The sequence below is a fragment of the Hemiscyllium ocellatum genome, chromosome 22 (assembly GCF_020745735.1).
Source record: "Hemiscyllium ocellatum isolate sHemOce1 chromosome 22, sHemOce1.pat.X.cur, whole genome shotgun sequence".
Lineage (NCBI taxonomy): Eukaryota > Metazoa > Chordata > Chondrichthyes > Orectolobiformes > Hemiscylliidae > Hemiscyllium > Hemiscyllium ocellatum.
The window spans coordinates 18,864,506-18,884,774 of record NC_083422.1 but is presented as its reverse complement, the minus strand read 5'-3'; the positions used below and the strand labels follow the sequence as shown (position 1 = coordinate 18,884,774).

The following is a 20,269-nucleotide window of genomic DNA, read 5'->3' as shown; positions in this document are numbered from 1 at the left end:
CGGCGTTGGGAGCAGGGGGCGGTGTTGGATGGGTTCGGGGGCAGGGGCCGGGGGCGGTGTTGGACATGGATGAGGGGCGGCAGGCAGTGTTGGACGGGGTTGGGGCGGGGTGGTGTTGGACTGGGTTGGTGAGTGGTGGGTGCTGTTGGACGGGGTTGGGTGTTGGGGGCAGTGTTGGACAGGGTTGGGGCGGGGGTTGGTGTTGGATGGGGTTGGGGGCGGGGTGGTGTTGAACTGGGTTGGGGCGGGGGAGCAGTGTTGGACGGGGTTGCGGGGTCAGGGAGAGGTACTGGACGGGGTTGTGGGGAGGGGGCAGTGTTGGACGGGTTTGGGAGGTGCGAGCGGAGGGAGGTGTTGGACGAGGTTCGGGTGGGGGCCGGTGTTGGATGGGGTTGGGGGGGATAGGGCGGTGTTGGATGCGTTTGGGGGCAGGGGGCGGTGTTGGACGGGGTTGTGGGGCAGGGGCGGTGTTGGACAGGGTTGGGGGTCGTGGGCAGTGTTGGACAGGGTTGGGGGTGGGGGAGTGGTGTTGGACGGGGTTGCGGGGGCAGGGAGAGGTATTGGACGGGGTTGTGGGGGGCGCGGTGTTGGACAGGGTTGGGGGGCGTGGGCAGTGCTGAACAGGGTTGGGGGCGGGTTGAGGTGTTGGACGGGGTTGGGGGCAGGGGGAGATGTTGGATGGGGTTGGGGGCAGCAGGAGGTGTTGGACAGTTTGGGGGGCAGGGGGCAGTATTGGACGGGGTTGGGGGCGGGGGTGGTGTTGGACGGGTTGCGGGGGAGGGGATGGTGTTGGATGGAGTTGGGGGCGGGGCGGTGTTGGACAGGGTTGGGGGGTGTGGGGCAGTGTTGAACAGGGTTGGGGCAGGGGGCGGGGAGCAGGGGGTGGTGTTGGACGGGGTTGGGGGAGGGGACGGTGTTAAGAGGCGGTTGGGGGAGGTGGCAGTGTTGGACGGAGTTGGGGAGTGGGGGGTGGTGGTGGACGGGGTTGGGGGTGCGGTGTTAGACAGGGTTGCGGGGAGAGGGCTGTGTTGGACAGAGTTGGGGGCAGGGGGAGGAATTGGACGGAGTTGGGGGGCGGGGGCAGTGTTGTACAGGGTTGGGGGACGTGGTGGTGCTGAACGGAGTTGGGGGCGGGTTGAGGTGTTGGACGGGGTTGGGGGCAGGGGGCGGTATTGGACGGGGTTGGGGGCAGTGGGAGATGTTGGACGGTTTGGGGGGCAGGGGGCAGTATTGGACGGGGTTGGGGTGAGAGGGTGGTGTTGGACAGGGTTGCGGGGAGGGGACGGTGTTGGACGGGGTTGGGGGACAGGGGAGTCTGTTGGACGGCTTTGCAGGGGAGGGGGCAGTGTTGGACGGGGTTCGGGAGCGGGGACAGTGTTGGACGGGTTTGGGGGCAGTGGGAGGTGTTGGACGGGTTTGGGGGGCAGGGGGAGGTGTTGGATGGGGTTGGGGGCAGGGAGAGTTGTTGAACAGGGTTGGGGTGTGGGGGCGGTGCTGGACGGGGTTGCGGGCAGGGGGGTGGAGTTGGATGGAGTTGGGGGCAGGGGACTCTGTTGGACGGCGTTGCCGGGAGGGGGCGGTGTTGGACGGGATTGGGGGCGAGGGGTAGTGTTGGACGGGGTTAGGGGCGGGCGGTGTGTTGGACAGGGTGGGGGCAAGAGGAGGTGTTGGACGGGGTTGGGGGGCAGGGGCGGTATTTGAAAGATTTGCGGGGTGAGGGCAGTGTTGGATGGGTGAGGGGGCGGGGGCGCTGTTGGATGGGGTCAGGGGTGGGAGGCGGTGTTGGACAGGGTTGGGGAAGGAGCGGTATTGGACGGGGTTGTGGGGGCGGGGGACAGTGTTGGACAGGATTGCGGGGCAGGGGGCGGTTTTGGACGGGGTTGGGTGGCGGGGGTGGTGTTGGACGGAGTTGGGGGTGTGGGCAGTGTTGGACGGGATTAGGAGAGCGGGGGCAGCATTGGAAAGGTTTGCGGGGCGGGGGCAGTGTTGGACGGGTTTGTGGCCGAGGCTGTGTTGGACGGGGTTGGGCGCAGGGGAGGTGTAGGACAGGGTTGGGGGGCGGGGCCGTGTTGCACGGGGTTGGGGGGAAGGGGTGCGGTGTTGAACAGGGTCGGGGGCAGGGGGTGGTGTTGGACATGGTTGGGGACAGGGGCGGGGGCAGTGTTGGACAGGGATGGGGGGGCGGCAGGCAGTGTTGGATGGGGTTGGGGGTGGGCGGTGTTGGACTGGGTTGGTGAGCGGTGGGCGCTGTTGGACGGGGTTGGGTGTTGGGGGCAGTGTTGGACAGGGTTGGGGCAGGGGGGCAGTGTTGGACGGGGTTGCGGGGTGAGGGGGAGGTACTGGACGGGGTTGTGGGGAGGGGGCAGTGTTGGATGTGGTTGGGGGCAATGTTGGACGGGGTTGGGGTGCAGGGGCGGTGTGGGACGGGTTGCGGGGGGTGGCGGTGGTGGACAGGCTTGGTGGGGCGGTGTTGGATGGGATTGAGGGGCAGGGGAGGTGTTGGAAAGGTTTGCGGGGTGGGGACAGTGTTGGACAGAGTGTGGGTCGGGGGGCACTGTTGGAAGGGGTTGCGGGGTAAGTGGGGGTGTTGGATGGGATTGGGGGCGGAGCGGTGTTGGACGAGGTTGGGAGGTGGGAGCGGTGTTGGACGGGGTTGGGGGCTGGGGCTGGGGGGCCGGTGTTGGACGGGGGTGGGGGGAATAGGGTGGTGTTGGATGTGTTTGGGGGCTGGGGGCGGTGTTGGACGGGGTTGTGGGGCAGGGGGTGGTGTTGGACAGGGTTGGGGGGCGTGGGCAGTGTTGGACAGGGTTGGGGGCGGGGGAGTGGTGTTGGACGGGGTTGCAGGGGGGCGGTGTTGGACAGGGTTGGGGGCGCGGGGGCGGGGCGGTGTTGGACGGGATTGGGGGACGGGGGAGGTGTTGGACTGGGTTGCTGGGTGGGGGGGTGCGGGGGTGGTGGTGTTGGACGGGGTTGGGGTGGCAGCGTTGGAGGCGATTGGGGGGCAGGGGTGGTGTTGGAAAGGTTTGCGGGGTGGGGGCAGTGTTGGATGGAGTGAGGGATCGGGGTCACTGTTGGACGGGGTTGCGAAGTAAGGGGGTATGGACGGGATTGGGGGCGGGGGCGGTGCTGGCCGAGGTTGGGGGTGGGGGCGGTGTTGTACGGGATTGAGGGGTGGGTGCGGTGTTGGACGTGGTTGGGGCAGGGGGCAGTGTTGGACAGGTTTGGGGCGGGGGCGGTGTTGGACGGGGCAGTGGTGGACAGGGTTGGGGGGCGGGGTGGGCGGTGTTGGACAGGGTTGAGGTGGGGGTCGATGTGGGATGGGGTTGGGGAAGGGGCGGAGTTGGACTGGGTAGGGGGCAGGGGGTGGGGGCAGTGTTGGACGAGGTTGGGAGCAGGGGGCGGTGTTGAATGGGTTCGGGGGCAGGGGCCGGGGGCAGTGTTGGACAGGGATGGGGGGGCAGCAGGCAGTGTTGGACGGGGTTGGGGGTGGGTGGTGTTGGACTGGGTTGGTGACCGGTGGGCGCTGCTGGACAGGGTTGGGTGTTGGGGGGTGGTGTTGGACAGGGTTGGGGTGGGGGGGCAGTGTTGGACAGATTTGGGGTGGGGGGCGGTGTTGGATGGGGTTGGGGGAAGGGAAGGAGTTGGACGGGGTTGGGGGCAGGGGCGGGGCAGTGTTGGACAGGGATAGGGGGGCAGCAGGCAGTGTTGGACGGGGTTGGGGGTGGGTGGTGTTGGACTGGGTTGGTGAGCCGTGGGCGCTGTTGGACGGGGTTGGTTGTTGGGGGCAGTGTTGGACAGGGTTGGGGGTGGGTGGTGTTGGACTGGGTTGGTGAGCCGTGGGCGCTGTTGGACGGGGTTGGGTGTTGGGGGCAGTGTTGGACAGGGTTGGGGCGGGGGTCGGTGTTGGATGGGGTTGGGGGCAGGGGCGGGGGGGCAGTGTTGGGGGAGGGGGTGGTGTTGGATGCGGTTGGGGGGAGGTGGCAGTATTGGACTGGGTTGGGGGACGTGGTGGTGCTGAACAGGGTTGGGGGCGGGTTGAGGTGTTGGACGGGGTTGGGGGCAGGGGGAGATGTTGGACAATTTGGGGGGCAGGGGGCAGTATTGGACAGGGTTGGGGGCGGGGGTGGTGTTGGACGGATTGCGGGGGAGGGGATGGTGTTTGACGGAGTTGGGGGCGGGGGTGGTGTTGGACAGGGTTGGGGGGTGTGGGGCAGTGTTGAACAGGGTTGGGGCAGGGGGTGGGGAGCAGGGGGTGGTGTTGGACGGGGTTGGGGGAGGGGACGGTGTTAAGAGGCGGTTAGGGGGAGGTGGCAGTGTTGGACGGAGTTGGGGAGTGGGGGGTGGTGGTGGACAGGGTTGGGGGTGCGGTGTTAGACAGGTTGCGGGGAGGGGGCGGTGTTGGACAGGGTTGGGGGCGGGGGAGGAATTGGACGGAGTTGGGGGCGGGGGCAGTGTTGTACAGGGTTGGGGGAGGGGGTAGGGGCCGGGGTCGGTGTTGGGGGAGGGGGTGGTGTTGGATGCGGTTGGGGGGAGGTGGCAGTATTGGACTGGGTTGGGGGACGTGGTGGTGCTGAACGGAGTTGGGGGCGGGTTGAGGTGTTGGACGGGGTTGGGGGCAGGGGGTGGTATTGGACGGGGTTGGGGGCAGTGGGAGATGTTGGATGGGGTTGGGGGCAGCAGGAGGTGTTGGACGGTTTGGGGGGCAGGGGGCAGTATTGGACGGGGTTGGGGTGAGAGGGTGGTGTTGGACAGGGTTGCGGGGAGGGGACGGTGTTGGACGGGGTTGGGGGCAGTGGGAGGTATTGGACGGGTTTGGGGGTCAGGGGGAGGTGATGGACGGGGTTGGGGGCAGGGAGAGTTGTTGAACAGGGTTGGGGTGTGGGGGCGGTGTTGGACGGGGTTGCAGGCAGGGGTGTGGAGTTGGATGGAGTTGGGGGCAGGGGACTCTGTTGGACGGCGTTGCCGGGGAGGGGGCGGTGTTGGACAGGATTGGGGGCGAGGGGTAGTGTTGGACAGGGTTAGGGGCGGGGACGGTGTTGGACAGGGTTGGGGGCAGTAGGAGGTGTTGGATGGGGTTAGGGGGCAAGGCGATGTGTTGGACAGGGTTGGGGTGCGGGAGCGGTGTTGGACGGGGTTGGGGGTCAGGGGCGGTGTTTGAAAGATTTGCGGGGTGAGGGCAGTGTTGGACGGGTGAGGGGGCGGGGGCGCAGTTGGACGGGGTCAGGGGTGGGAGGCGGTGTTGGACAGGGTTGGGGAAGGGGTGGTATTGGACGTGGTTGTGGGGGCGGGGGACAGTGTTGGACAGGATTGCGGGGCAGGGGGTGGTTTTGGATGGGGTTGGGTGGCGGGTGTGGTGTTGGACGGAGTTGGGGGTGTGGGCAGTGTTGGACGGGATTAGGAGAGCGGGGGCAGCATTGGAAAGGTTTGCGGGGTGGGGGCAGTGTTGGACGGGTTTGTGGCCGAGGCTGTGTTGGACGGGGTTGGGCGCAGGGGAGGTGTTTGAACGGGATTGGGGGCAGGGGGAGGTGTTGGACAGGGTTGGGGTGCGGGGGCAGGGCTGATGTTGGACAGTGTTGGGGGGTGGTCGCGGTGTTGGACATGGTTGGGAGGCGGTGTTGGATAGGGTTGGAGGGCAGTGGGTGGTGTTGGACAGGATTGGGGGCGAGAGCGGTGTTGGAAAGATTTGCGGGGTGGGGGCAGCGTTGGACGGGGTGAGGTGGTGGGGGCGCTGTTGGACGGGGTTGGGGGTGGGGGCGGTGTTGGACAGGGTTGGGAAGGGCGGTGTTGGACGGGAGTGCGGGGCAGGACTGGTGTTGGAACGGGGTTGGGTAGCGGGGACAGTGTTGGATGGGGTTGAGGGTAGGGGCAGTGTTAGACGGGATTATGGGGGTGGGGGAGGTGTTGGAAAGGTTTGCGGGGCAGGGGAATATGTTGGACGGGGTTGGGGGGTGGGGGCAGTGTTGGACGGGGTTGGGAGGCAGTGGGTGGTGTTAGACAGGATTGGGGGCGGGGGCGGTGTTGGTAAGATTTGCGGGATGGGGCAGCGTTGGACGGGGCGAGGTGGGGGGGCGCTGTTGGTTGGGATCGTGGGCGGGGGCGGTGTTGGACAGGGTTGGGAAGGGCAGTGTTGGACGGGCTGTGGGGGCAGAGTGCGGTGCTGGACTGGATTGCAGGGCAGGAGGCGGTGTTGGAATGGGATTGGGTGGCGGGGGCAGTGTTGGACGGGGTTGGGGGATAGTGTCCGGTGTTGGATGGGGTTCGGATCAGGGGGCAGTGTTGGATGGGGTTGAGTGGCGGGGGCAGTGTTGGATAGGGTTGGGGGTAGGGGCAGTGTTGGATGGGACTGTGGGGGCGGGGGCAGTGTTGCATGGGGTTGGGGGGCGAGGGGCAGTGTCGGACGGGGTTCAGGGGTAGGAGGAGGTGTTGGACAGGGTTGGGGGTGGGGCCAGGGAGCGGGGGGTGTTGTTGGACGGGTTTGGGGTGGGCGGCAGTGTTGGACGGGGTTGGGGGGGCGGGGAGCAGTGTTGGACAAGTTTGGGGCGGGGGCGGTGTTGTACGGGGTTGGGGGGGCGGGGGCACTATTGGACAGGGTCAGGGATGGGGGGCAGTGTTGGATGGGGTTGAGTGGCGGGGGCGGTATTGGATGGGGTTGGGGGTGTGGGCAGTGTTGGATGGAATTGGGAGGGCGGGGGCAATGTTGGAAAGGTTTGCAGGGTGGGGGCAGTGTTGGTCGGGGTTTGGGGAGGTGTTGGACGGGATTGGGGGCAGGGGGAGGTGTTGGACAGGGTTGGGAGGTAGGGGCGGTGTTGGACGAGGTTGCGGGCAGAGGGCGGTGTTGGGCGGTGTTGGGGGCGGGGGCTGTGTTGCACAGAGTTGGGGGAGGGGTGTGGTGTTGAACAGGGTTGGGGGCAGAAGGCGGTGTTGGATGGGGTTGGGTTGGGAGGCGGTATTGGACGGTGTTGGGGACAGGGGACTCTGTTGGACGGCATTGCGGGGAGGGGGCGGTGTTGGACGGGGTTCGGGGCAGTGGGAGGTGTTGGACGGGGTTGGGGTTCAAGGGGAGGTGTTGGACGGGGTTGGGGGGGAGGGGGCGGTGTTGGACAGGGTTGAGGTGGGGGCAGTGTTGGAATGTTTGGGGCGGGGGCGGTGTTGGACGGGTCTGGGGGGAGGGGACGGAGTTGGTTGGGATTGAGGGAGGGTGACGGGGCGATGTTGGACGTGGTTAGAGGGCAGGGCGGGGGCGGTTTCGGACGGGGGCAGTGTTGGATGGGGTTGGGGGTGGGGTCAGTGTTGGACAGGTTTGGATCCGGGGGTGGTGTTGAACGGAGTTGGGGCGTGGGGTGGTGTTGGATGGGGTTGGGGCTGGGGGCAGTGTTGGATGGGGTTGGGGGTGGGGGCGGTTAGGGTTAGGGTTTGGGGACAGGGGGAGGTGTTGGACGGGGTTGGGGTGTGGGGCGATGTTGGACGGGGTTGGAGGGTGGGGGTGGTGTTGGATGTAGTTGGGAGGCAGTGTTGGACAGGGTTGGCGGGCAGTGGGCAGTGTTGGACAGATTGGGGGGGCCGGGTCGGTGCTGGGACGTGGTTGTGGCGGGGGGCAGTGCTTGTCGGGATTGGGGTTTGGGGGTGGGCATTGTTGGACAGGGTTGGGGGTTTGGGGACGGTGTTACACGGGATTGGGGGGCAAGGGGGCAGTGTTGGATGGGGTTAGGGGTCGGGGTGCAGTGTTGGACGGGTTGGGGGCAGGGGACGGTGTTGGACAGGGTTGGGTCGGGGGGCAATATTGGACCGGGTTGGGTGGGGCGGGGTGTGCTGTTGGACAGGGTTGGGGCGGGGGGCAGTGTTGGATTGGGCTGGGGGCGGGGGCGGTGTTGGATGGGGTTGTGGGTGGGCTTCAGTGTTGGACAGGGTTGGGTCAGGGCGCGGTGTTGGACGGAGTTGGGGTGAGGGGGCAGTGTTGGACGGAGTTGCGGGGGAGGGGGTGGTGTTGGACGCCTTTGGGGGGGGCCGGGTCGGTGCTGGTCGGGATTGGGGGTTGGGGCGGGCGTTATTGGACAGGGTTGGGGGTTTGGGGGAACGGTGTTGCACGGGATTGGGGGGCAGGGGGCGGAGTTGGACAGGGTTGGGTCGGAGGGCAATGTTGGATGGGGTTGGGGGCGGGGGTGGTGTTGGACGGAGTTGGGGGTGGGCTTCGGTGTTGGACAGAGTTGGGTCAGGGTGCAGAGTTGGACGGGGTTGGGGCAGGGGGTGGTGTTGGATGGGGTGCATTGTTGGACGGGGTTGGGGCGGGGGGGGCGGTGTTGGACAGAGATGGGGTGTGTAGGCATTGTTGGACGGCTTTGGGGGGGCCGGGTTGGTGTTGGACGTGGTTGTGGCGGGGGGTGGTGCTGGTCAGGATTGGGGGTTGGGGGGGCGTTGTTGCTCAGGGTTGGGGGTTTGGGGGATGGTATTGCACGGGATTGGGGGGCAGGGGCTGGCGTTGGACGGGGTTAGGGGTCGGGGTGCGGTGTTGGATGGGGTTGGGTCGGGGGGCAATGTTGGACGGGGTTGGGGGGGCGGAGTGTGATGTTGGACAGTGTTGGTGCGGGGAGCAGTGTTGGACGGGTTTAGGGGCGGGCTTCGGTGTTGGACAGGGTTCTGTCAGGGTGCGGTGTTGGATGGGGTTGGGGCAGGGGGCGGTGTTGGACGGGGGGGCATTGTTGGACAGGGTTGGGGCGGGGGGCGGTGTTGGACGGGTTTAGGGGCGGGCTTTGGTGTTGGACAGTATTGGGTCAGGGTGCGGTGTTGGATGGGGTTGGGGCAGGGGGCGGTGTTGGACGGGGGGGCATTGTTGGACAGGGTTGGGGCGGGGGGCGGTGTTGGACGGGTTTAGGGGCGGGCTTCGGTGTTGGACAGGGTTGGGTCAGGGTGCGGTGTTGGATGGGGTTGGGGCAGGGGGTGGTGTTGGACGGGGGGCATTGTTGGACAGGGTTGGGGCGGGGGGCGGTGTTGGACGGGTGTGGTGTTGGATGGGGTTGGGGGTCGTGGGCGGGGGGGGGGGCAGTGTTGGACAGGTTTGGGATTCGGTGCGCTGTTGGCCAGAGGCAGTGTTGGACGAGGTTTGGGTCAGGGTGTAGTGTTGGATGGGGTTTGGGGTGGGGGGGTGGTATTGGACGGGGTTGGGGAAAGGGGGCGGCGTTGGACAGGGGTTGGAGGGCGGGAGGAGGTGTTGGACGGGTTGCGGGGTGGGGGGCGGTGTTGGATGGGATTGGGTGCGGGGGCGGTGTTGGACGGGGTTGAGGGGTAGCGGGGTGGTGTTGGGCGGGGTTGCGGGTTGAGGGCAGTGTAGGACGGGGTTGGGGGGTGGTGTTGGACGGGGTTGGAGGGCGAGGGGGCAGGGTTGGATGGGGTTAAGGGGTGGGGGCGTGGTGTTGACTGGTTGCGGGGTATGGGGCGGTGTTGGACGGGGTTGGGGGTGGTGTTGGATGGGGTTGGGTGCGGGGGGGCGGTGTTGGGTGGGGTTGCGGGGTGAGGGCAGTGTAGGACGGGGTTGGGGGGTGGTGTTGGATGGGGTTGGGGGTGGGGACGGTGTTGGACGGAGTTGGGGGGTGGTGTTGGACGGGGTTGGGGGTGGGGGCGGTGTTGGATGGGGTTGCAGGGTGAGGGCGGTGTTGGATGGGTTTGGGTGCGGGGGGCGGCGTTGGCCGGGGTTGGGGGGTGGGTGGGCAGGGGCAGAAGGGGAGGCAGGGGCTCACACGTGGTGTGTTGCTGCCTCGTCTCCTGAAAGGGAGTGGTCTTAACAGAAAACTCCGAGCCCCAGAGGAAAGGCATTGAATCAATTCACCGAATAATCAATTATCTGAATGAAATAGTGCCCGCCCATCACGATCGGATAATCGAGGTTCCCCTGTATGTCGTTTTTTTGTATTAGGTTGGGAACATTAGCACGTTCAAATTTTGATTCTGTGCCAGTTCTGAACTTATCAATGGCTTCATTGAATTGGTGAAAGTGAAATTGAAATTGTAGCAAACATTTCAACATTTACTATTTGCTTTATTACAGCATTTTCTTCACTTTGAAATAAATATAAATTACGTTATTATTTCTGCCGTACAAGTAACTAACTTTAACTGGCAGCCAGTTAGCACACAGGAACCGATGAACATGTTAGTGCACATGATTATTTTTTCTTGGTTTATTGTACTAGATCTCTTAAACACTTATGGTATAGACTGATTTATTAATTTAGATTTTCACTGTACTTATTTCTCAATTTTTATTGTTTGCACTCCTGTCTGCACAACCATTTGTTAATTCTGTCCTTTGATAGAAAGAACCTGTGGATGAAACCGGCTGGATTATAAAAAATGTCTTGTCATTGCCGATTGTGAATAAGAAAGAAGAGATAGTGGGAATAGCTACATTTTACAACAGGAAAGATGGGAAGCCATTTGATGAGTATGATGAACAGATCACGGAAGTAGGTAACACTCAAGATTGTTCAGAAGGTCGTGGTGACTATTTTATTGGTTGAGGTCAGGAGCATATATTCTTATTGTGCCCGCCCCCTAACTCCTCTGCCCCCATCCCCCACCCCCTTTTGGCAATCGTCAGATGTTGTATATTTTAATCCTGATCTAGTAACATGGCCCAGGGGGAGTGTTGAGCAACACATTCATTGACAAATCTAAGGGCTAAATCATGGGTTCTTGTGTCTCATTGCAAGTTACGTTGAATTGTTAAATGGGTTCTCGCCATGGAAAAGGTGGGTTCCCTTCCTGTGCCTTACCAAATTCGCCATTCCTGCTCTACAGAACATATCAGATTCAATTCCCACCCCATCAAAACACGTGTCATGACAGAACAATTGGCCACTCAGAGGCTATCTGCCCGAGGACCAGTATCCTTTGCATTCATGCCAACTGTGAAAGCCCACTATGCACCTGGAGGGGCACTGGCAGCTAACCTGGTCACTTTTGAAGACTGAGGTGGCTGAAATGGGGATAGTTGACACCATGTTTCCTCTGACGAGACGTGGAGGTCCTGATGGACAAAATGATGCAGAGGACTGAGGAGTACCGATTTGGCATAGCCAGCTATCTGGTTGTGTGACTGTGCCAGTTGGCATTGTGAGGCATGGAGAAGCAAAGCATACGTGCCTCTAGGCATCAGGGGAATGCACACTAAGACAACAAGTGAACATCTGTAGTAGGCAGCCTGGTCCAAACCAGGCTGGGAGTCTGTCCCTGACAGGTAACTACATCCATTGCTGATTTTGTGGGTGTGCTCTGCAAGGCAGTTCTGGGCTTCAGGGTACACTACCAGTGTATTGGACAGGTGGCAGGAGAGAGAGAGAAGCCAATGTCCTTAGAGGAAGGGTAAGTCTGGCTGGTACCTGTGGGTTGTGCCCTGGGCTGCGATTTAGTCACGGTAAAATGGAGATTGTTTGGAACAATCTGCCAGGAGCTGCTTTAATTCCCATGTCGTGTTTCCCCACCTGCTAATTTGGTAGAGCCGTAAATGGAAAAGATGGATTGTGATGTTCTTGACAATGAGGTAGGTTTCACTGAACTTCTCATTTGATTCTGGCCTGCGTCTCGCCCAGACCCCACACCTCCAAGGCCCCGATAAAGTGTCAGGGATGAGGAAGTAGTTGAAATGTGAGAATGCAGCAGCACAACAATGGGGCCTTCCTGTGGAAATTCGCAGTCAGAAGATCTAAATTGTTTGTGGGTGACAAACACGCACACACCAGGTCGGATGTAGCACAGTAGCTGCTGGTGTGTAGCTGTTGACTGTAGTTCGAAAGAACTACCTCAGCTTCATCCCTTTTGGAATGACAACAGAATGGTCCTTGAATTTTCACCTTCTAACCCTCCGTGTACCTATGGTACTTCATGCCCCCAAAAAACGTCCTTTGGCCCCTCACGCCAACTCAAGATATGGCTTCTACTAATCCGCCCCTTCCAATCCCTAGCATTGGCACTTGCATGACTATTCACCCATAATACACTGCATGGAAGCAATGAACCTGCTCGTAACAGTAAGATATGTAAAACAAAAAAAAACCTTTTTAAAAATTGTCCCCAGTTTTAAGATTCAGGTTGGAATCTCTACTTCTAACCCAGATCAGACTAAATGTTACTTTTTTACCTTTCTGTGATTTTGTGGGGCTAACTTCTGATGTAAGATCCATCCCAACAGACATGGTTCAGCAATACACAAGTCGTGTCTGAGTGAATCTCTGCAGAATACATTTTCTTTGTGGTGATTGCTGTCTGCAGTATGAAGACACAGTTTAAAGGTCCCTGCCTCTTTGACAAACTATGAAGGGAAGTGAAGGGGTGGGTAAGGGGTAGAGTGCCAGGTGGGTTAGGTGGTTTTTGGGTATTGGCTGGGGGAGTTCGAGCTGGTTTTTGGGGTCGAGGTCATTGTGAATAGTTGGGGGGATGGGGCGGTCAGTGCCAGTCATTTGGAGTTACAGCAGGTTTTAATTTCTCCAGTCTTTCCCAGTTAACTCTTGAGATAGATAAGAGCCCTCTGAAGTTTCTGACTCTCGCTCAGAGTTGGAGACTTCTAGAGGATTCCAGGTGTAAACTGTCCACTGTAACATTAACTTTCCTGGGAAATCAATGAACAGTCAGCATATCTCAATGTGTACTTGTCAGGGTAAATCCCATCATTGACCTACTGGAGGCTGGGAGATTGGGCTGGTCATTCACTTCCACCAGCTTAAAATAAAATCTTCTTTACTATTACAGATCAATACAAGTATCTATCATCCAGACTCCTTAAAGTCTCAGTGACTGAAACCACAAGCACTTGAAATCTCAACCCTATGTTAATTAACATTGTGAAAGGCATGGTGGCTCAGTAGTTAGCACTGCTGCCTCACAGCACCAGGGACCAGGTTTGATTCCAGCGCTGGGTGACTGTGGAGTTTGCATGTTCTCCCCAAGTCTGCGTGGGGGATTTCTGCTGGATGCTCTGGTTTCATCCCACAATCCAATGATGTGCAGGTTGGGTGAACTGGCCATGATAAACTGCCCGTAGTGTCCAGCGATGTGCAGGCTAGATGGATTAGCTTTGGTAAATGCAGAGTTATCGGGATAGGGTGGGACCATGGTCTGGCTGGGAAGTCTTCCTTGGGAGGATTGGTGCAGACTCGATGGGCCAAATAGCCTCTTTCTGTGTGACTCTATCAATCTGCATTTATCTATATCAATTTCCAATGATCTGTATTAATCGAAGCTGATCTTCAACAATCCATATCAATCTCGTTGATGTGTATCCATCAAAGAAATAAACATTGTGAAATTGATTGCAAAGATCAGACAGCTAGAGATGTCAATTCAGCAGGGGCTCAGATATTTCAAGACAATGCATGTGTTTACTCTCAGTCAAACCTGATGCACTACCATACTACTGAGCATCAGTAATGGAGAGAGTGGATGTGCCAGTAAAGCGGATGGCCTTGACTTGGATAGTAACAAGCTTCTTGAGTGTGTTGGAACTCAGCCAGGCAACTGAGGAGCATTCCATCACATTCCTGACTTGTGCCCTGCAAATGGGGAGTTAGGAGGTCTGTTCCTTGTTGCAATGTTTCTAACCTCTGACCTGATGTGGAATCTGCCAGCAAAATATGTGAATCAAAAAAATACACAGAACTTATCAAACATGAATATCTTCATGATAATTGCTTAGCATTAACAAACACATTGACCCAGTATTTTTTTGGATTCACAAATGTGTAATTGGGACACGATGCAGTTTCTGGTACTGAAGATGGAAAGAAAAGTGGATGTAAGTGATTCGCCCTCTTTGTTATTAATGTTGGGTCCATCATGGAAGACATGGGAAAAGGGGATTTCCTGTAAATAACATGGGTCTGAATGTGTGCAAGGTTAAATTCAATGTTTTAAATCTGCAACCACAATTCTGATGTTTAATGGTAACTTTCTACAAAAAAAAAGTGATTTCACATTCTCTTCTCACTGAAACCTACAATCTAAGATTTTTTTTATGGCATCAAATAGTATCACATTTTAAAAATAAAAACCCTGTCACAGAAAGCTTTAATTAACATTCTTTGCCTAATGTGGATAAATATTGAATTGGTTTCAAACATAATTCAGAGAAAATACATACCTGACCATTTCTAAGGACCTGAATGCAGGATGACTAACCATCCTGGATTTTTCCATAATTTGGCTGTGTGTCAGGTATTCCCCATTATGGACACTGTCCTGTGTTTCTTCTGTCTCTGGTGGTTGAGTGTTTATGCATGCCTCATACTCAGGAAGTTGGTGGTTTACTTTTGGGACTGTCCAGTGTTTGGGGTCTGAGCTTGCGGTTCAAACTCACTCTGGGACACAACGCTGGGTATTCGGCTCTTGCATGAGTTGAGGACTAATTCTTTCTCCTTTGCCCCCTCAGCTCCCACCATCCTGCCAGCACCCCCAATCCCAAAGTCTTGTCATTACCGACAATGGCAACATGTTCCTTTTCATTTTGTTCACTCAGAGTTGGTCATCCTGCCTTATTATTAACCCTGATTTCTGCTAGACTAGATTATATTCCCCACAGCATGAAACAGGCCATTTGGCCCAACAAGTTCACACCGACCCTCTGAAAATCAACCCACCTACACCCACTCCCCTATATTTACTCCTGACTAATGCACCTAAAACTATGGGCAATTTAGCATGACCAATTCAGCTAACCTGCACATCTTTGGACTGTGGGAGAAAACCCATGCAGACACAGTGAGAATGTGCAAACTCTACACAAACAGTCGCCCGAAGCGGGAATCGAACCCGGGTTCCTGGTGCTGTGAGGTAGTAGTGCTAACCACTGAGCCACCATGCCACCCAGATCTTTGGTACCCACTATATGCTATGTAAGATGGGAGGAAATTCTGCTAGATATTGCTGACAAAAAAATTGCATAAAATTTTATCATAGCTTATTTGCCTCTCCATAGGAATCCGAGGTATTAACTGCTAAGAATGCTGTTTTAAATTTTTAAACCTGCTTGACTAAATGTAGCTGTTTGCTTCCTTCAGACCCTGACGCAGTTCCTGGGATGGTCGCTTCTGAATACAGACACTTATGACAAAATGAATAAACTAGAAAGCAGGAAAAATATTGCTTCGGAAATGCTAATGTACCATTCTAAGTGCACCGACAAAGAACTTCAGACCATTTTGGTGAGTTCAGCAATGGCACATTGGCACGAATTAACACAAAGCAACAGTGTAAATAGAAATATTTGCAACAATGCTGTGCCTTTCCACAGAAAACAAAAGAGATGTTGGACAAAGATACTGCAGATTGTGAACAAAAAGATATGCTAAAGATCTTGGTGAGTTACATTTGTAATTACTTGTATAAAAACCAGCTATCAGGATGTTAAAACCATCTTCAAACATCTCACCAGAGCTTGAATGTTACTTACAGCAGGAAGAACTACCTGACCCAACTGACGTTCAGCTCTACGAATTCCACTTCAGTGACTTGGATGTTTCAGAATTTGATCTAATCAAGTGTGGAATTCGGTGCTTCTTTGAAATAAATGCAGTCTTAAAGTTCAAGATACCAGCAGATGTGAGTCCTTCTAAGCCAGTTTTTGTTGTGTGTGTCTTGGAAGACCAGTCAGTACTAATTTGTTTTTTAATTTTGCCTCTTAATTTGGATTATGAAGCCCCTGTGTTTGGAATCATTGTATTCTAGGTTGTTCTGAAGTCCATTGGCAGACTTTGAGATCCAGATAAGACTGGCTGTGAGTTTGTTCCAGGGTATAGGTTTAAAAGCAGAAGTCTCCTCAAAGACAGTGGACACCAAGATCCTGAATCAAGAGTCCCGTCATGAATGTTGCTTTCTCACTGACACGCTTTCAGTGTTATTGACAAAGGGATGATCAGACAGCCTCTGTTTTTATTCCTGCAGATTTCTTAATGGAAGCTAAAAGACGATAACTACAACCAGTTCTCTCTGCAGCTCACCAGCTCAATGGAGCAAAGACTAATACTGGGGGTGCTTTGACCCTCACAATTCAGGGTCCCCTCTGCACAGCCAGGATTGGTGTGCCTGAAATTGTAGGCCACTTGTCTTTTTATGTCACTGAACACCTTAATTAGAAATGCTCTACGTTTTGCAACAGGTATTGACCCGATGGATGTACACTGTCAGAAAAGGTTACCGTGATATTACCTACCACAACTGGCGCCATGGATTCAATGTGGGGCAAACTATGTTTACACTTCTGATGGTATGATACAGTGTTTCAAATGGATCGGGGTGGTCATTTCAACACACAACTATTAAAAATAAGGATATTAGTTTTATGTAGCGGTCGTTGTGTTTTTTAAACGTTCAAATCCACTCTGCAGACAGGTAAAATAAAGAAGTACTACACGGATCTCGAAGCTTTCGCTATGATTACAGCAGCATTTTGTCATGATATTGATCACCGAGGCACCAATAATTTATACCAGTTAAAGTAAGTGGATTTTAAGAATTCATTCTTGAGATGTGAGTGTTGATAATAAAACTATTTATTGGGTAACTTCTATTTTCCTTGCAAATGTGATGGCGATGTATTCCTTGGATGCCTGCAGTTGCAGAGCGCTATTAGATAAGCAGTAAGTCAACAACAGTGAAGGAACAGTGATGTATTTCCACACAAAGATGGTATGTGATTTGGAGGTAGATCTTGAGGTTGTCACGTGGCTGCAGCCCTTGCCCCTCATGATGGTAGAACGTACAGGTTTGGAAGATGCTGTTGGAATATCAGCTCCACCTCACTCCCTCACTTCTGAACTAGTTGCTCCTAGGTTTGAGGCTCAGTCCCAGGACTTGAACACAAAAAAAGCCATACTGACAGTCCAGTGGGATACTGAGGAAGCACTGCACTGGTGAAGGTGCCGTCTTTCAGATATTAAACTGTTCAGGTGGATGTTAAAGATCCCATAGCTTCATTCGAAGATGATCAGGGGAGTCATTCTTGGTTTCCTGGTCAATACCTCTCTCTCAAAAACTAGTATCTAGCCATTATCACATTGTTAAACAACATCGTAAAAAAACGTTGACTGACGAAGAATGTTAGTCTGTGTTTGTGACACAACAGAAACTGAAATAAATCTGAGTGACTTGATAAAAGCAAATTACTGTGGATGCTGGAATCTGAAACCCAAAGAGAAAATGCTGGAAAATCTCAGCAGGTCTGGCAGCATCTGTAAGGTGAGAAAAGAGCTGACGTTTCAAGTCTAACTGACCCTTTGTCATCTTTGATGAGTGACTTGATGCTGTCTATGACAGAGATATCACACATGACTCTGCATTGCACAAAAGGTGGAGGGAGTGGACATTTAATCTACAGGATAGTGTGCCAATTAGAAGGGTTTCTTGTCCTTCTTAAGTGTTAGATTAGATTACTTAGAGTGTGGAAACAGGCCCTCCGGCCCAACAAGTCCACACCGACCCGCCGAAGCGCAACCCACCCATACCCCTAACCTAACACTACGGGCAATTTAGCATGGCCAAATCACCTGACCCGCACATCTTTGGATTGTGGGAGGAAACCGGAGCACCCGGAGGAAACCCACGCAGACACGGGAAGGACGTGCAAACTCCACACAGTCAGTCACCTGAGTCGGGAATTGAACCCGGGTCTCAGGCGCTGTGAGGCAGCAGTGCTAACCACTGTGCCACCGTGACCCCATCCTGGCATTACAGAGTACTTAACCACCTACGAGACAAGCTCAGAGTGAGATGACATCCCGAGATGAACTGCCAAACTCCATCCTGCTTTAGCTGCCACTGCTTGTGACTGGTGCAGTTCAGTTTTTGGTTAATAATAATCTCCAGGATGTTGATTGTGGGTGATTCCACGATTGTAATGGAAGATGGTTACACTCTCCATTATTATAATTAGCCATGAGCTGACACGTGCGTGGCACAAGGATTATTTGTACTTATCTTATGTTGTGCAGATCTTGCTGCATTACAATGTGGGCTGCTTCATTATCTGGGGAATTGCAAATGGAGCTGAACCCTGTAAACGGCTCCACATTTGTCAATACGGTAAATGAAAGACCATTGGTGAAGCAGCTGAACATAGTTCAGTCTAGGATTTAGGATTCGGTGAGGTGGGGTGGTGGGGGGAGGAGAAATACACAAGTGATTTAGTGCCCACCCAAAATCTACACAAAAATTTATTTGTAAGTACAGATAAATATGATAACAAATAAGAAAACAATAGCTATTCTTTATCAAATTTCTTCAGTAATTACTAGCAATAATAGTAGTATTATTACTAGACTATTAATCCAGAGGTCAGGTATTGTTCTGATACCTCTGCTCTGATTATATCTGTTCTGATGAAGGGTCACCAGACTTGAGTCATTAATTTTGCTTTCTCCCCACAGATACTGCCAGACCTGCTGAGTTTCACCAGCAATTTTTGTTTTTGTCCCGGGTACTATGGTGGGGAGCTGGGTTCAAATCCTGCCATGGCAGATGGGGGAATTTGAATTTGATAAAAAAATCTGGAAATTAAGAGTTCAATGACCACCATACAATCCATTGTCGATTGTTGAGCAAAGCTTATCCCGTCTTTTAGGAAGGAGACCTCCTGTCTTTACCTGGTCTGGCCGACATGGGACTCCAGACCAACAGCAATGTGGTGGACTCTGAGCAATTAGGGATGGGCAATAAATATGGGCAGAGCCCGTTACACTCACATCCCGTGAATACATACAAAATGAATTACATCAAAGAATCTCTACTAATGAATGTAGAATGTAAACCAGGAAATGTAAGTTAGAATATTTATTTTAATTTAATTTCATGCATTCCACTTATTTCAAGATGAACTTATGGGTGAGGTATCCATACAGCAAAGCTTGGAGAATCAGAGCAACCTCCTAATTTGTGTTTAATTCACTGTATGTGGATGCGAGAGGTTGCTTTTCCAATTTATTCCTCTATAACAGTGAGTGTTGATATCCTCACTCTTATTCTTAGCACAATTTCCAGAATAAAAGCTTCTAAATCCATTCTTCCAAACACCCTCAGTCAGGATCTTTGCCAGGGATATTCTGTTTATTTACTGATGAACAATATCAGCAACTAGAAAGCATATTTTAAAACCTAAACCATACAATTAAAATAAAGCTCCTCCACAGATCACAAGCAGCTTTAGCAAAATTACACGGGTCTTCGATTTTGGAAAGGCATCACCTTGAATACAGTAAAACATTACTTCAGGATGAGGTCAGTACACCAAGACTACTGAGCAATTTAGAACAATTTAGTGAATTTACATCTTAATATTACTGATTTCCCATTCTGTTTACAATGGCAGAGCTTAAACATTTTTCAGAACCTGAATCAACGTCAATATGAAACAGTCGTCCATTTAATGGAAGTTGCGATAATTGCTACTGACTTGGCCTTGTATTTCAAGTAAGTGTTAATTTCTATTACCTGTTCTTGCTTTACGCTAATGATTAGATGAGCTGGTGCAAAAGCTACATCTTCAGATGACGGGACATTGTGGAATATTGTATTTTTTTTACTTTAAAAAAACTCTTGTAAATGATCCTGAGGATGACAAAATACTCTGAACAATGGATTGACAGCTAAATAATGAACCTTTCCCAAGATTTGGAAAAGTGTGGAGATGCTTATGGCCTATACTCAGGTTAGTGAGGGAGAGGTCGAGGTGGCAGAAAAGTGGGCAAATTGACTGAGGTGGAATTAAGCATTTTTCAAAGTGGCTAAGATGTGGGATTTAAAGCAAGGTTTACAAACTCTGGTGTAATGTGAGAATCGATTCACAAAGGAGCAACAAAACTGATCGGTGTAGAGCTGATGAGCTATGAGAAGAGATATGAGAAATTTAAAAGGTATGATGACGATGGATTTCACAGAAGTATGAACAATACTAAAAGGTAAGGAGCACTGACTCTTAGGTTTAGGGAATAGAATAGAAGACAAGATTCTAAAACTCAAGTTGGACCACATTTGAAGTGTTGTGAGCCGTTCTGGCACTACACCTTGGGAAGGATGGATTGGCCTTGGAGGGAGTGCAGAGTAGGTCTCATGCAGTGCTAGCTGACTGAATCATGATAAAAGATTTCATAAACTAGAGTTTATAATTTGGAATGTATAGGTTAAAGAGTTTTCATCAATGTTTGAGATATAAAGGGGAACAAATAGGATACACACAGAGAGAACCTGTTTCCTCTGATTGGGAAGCCTGGGATTGGGATGAATGAGTGGGGTTGGG

The 20,269-nt window shown here is 54.1% G+C and overlaps 1 protein-coding gene across 1 annotated transcript in view; it reads left to right on the top strand.

The window, feature by feature from the left end:
* Positions 1-20,269, top strand: part of pde6c (phosphodiesterase 6C, cGMP-specific, cone, alpha prime) — a 62,879-nt gene that overhangs the window by 32,505 nt on the left and 10,105 nt on the right. Inside the window, exons 9-16 of the mRNA XM_060841779.1 lie at positions 10,308-10,457; positions 15,042-15,185; positions 15,275-15,340; positions 15,436-15,582; positions 16,139-16,246; positions 16,368-16,477; positions 19,164-19,251; positions 19,343-19,443. Coding sequence (XP_060697762.1) covers positions 10,308-10,457; positions 15,042-15,185; positions 15,275-15,340; positions 15,436-15,582; positions 16,139-16,246; positions 16,368-16,477; positions 19,164-19,251; positions 19,343-19,443 — 914 coding nt within the window. The remainder of the gene's footprint in view (positions 1-10,307; positions 10,458-15,041; positions 15,186-15,274; positions 15,341-15,435; positions 15,583-16,138; positions 16,247-16,367; positions 16,478-19,163; positions 19,252-19,342; positions 19,444-20,269) is intronic.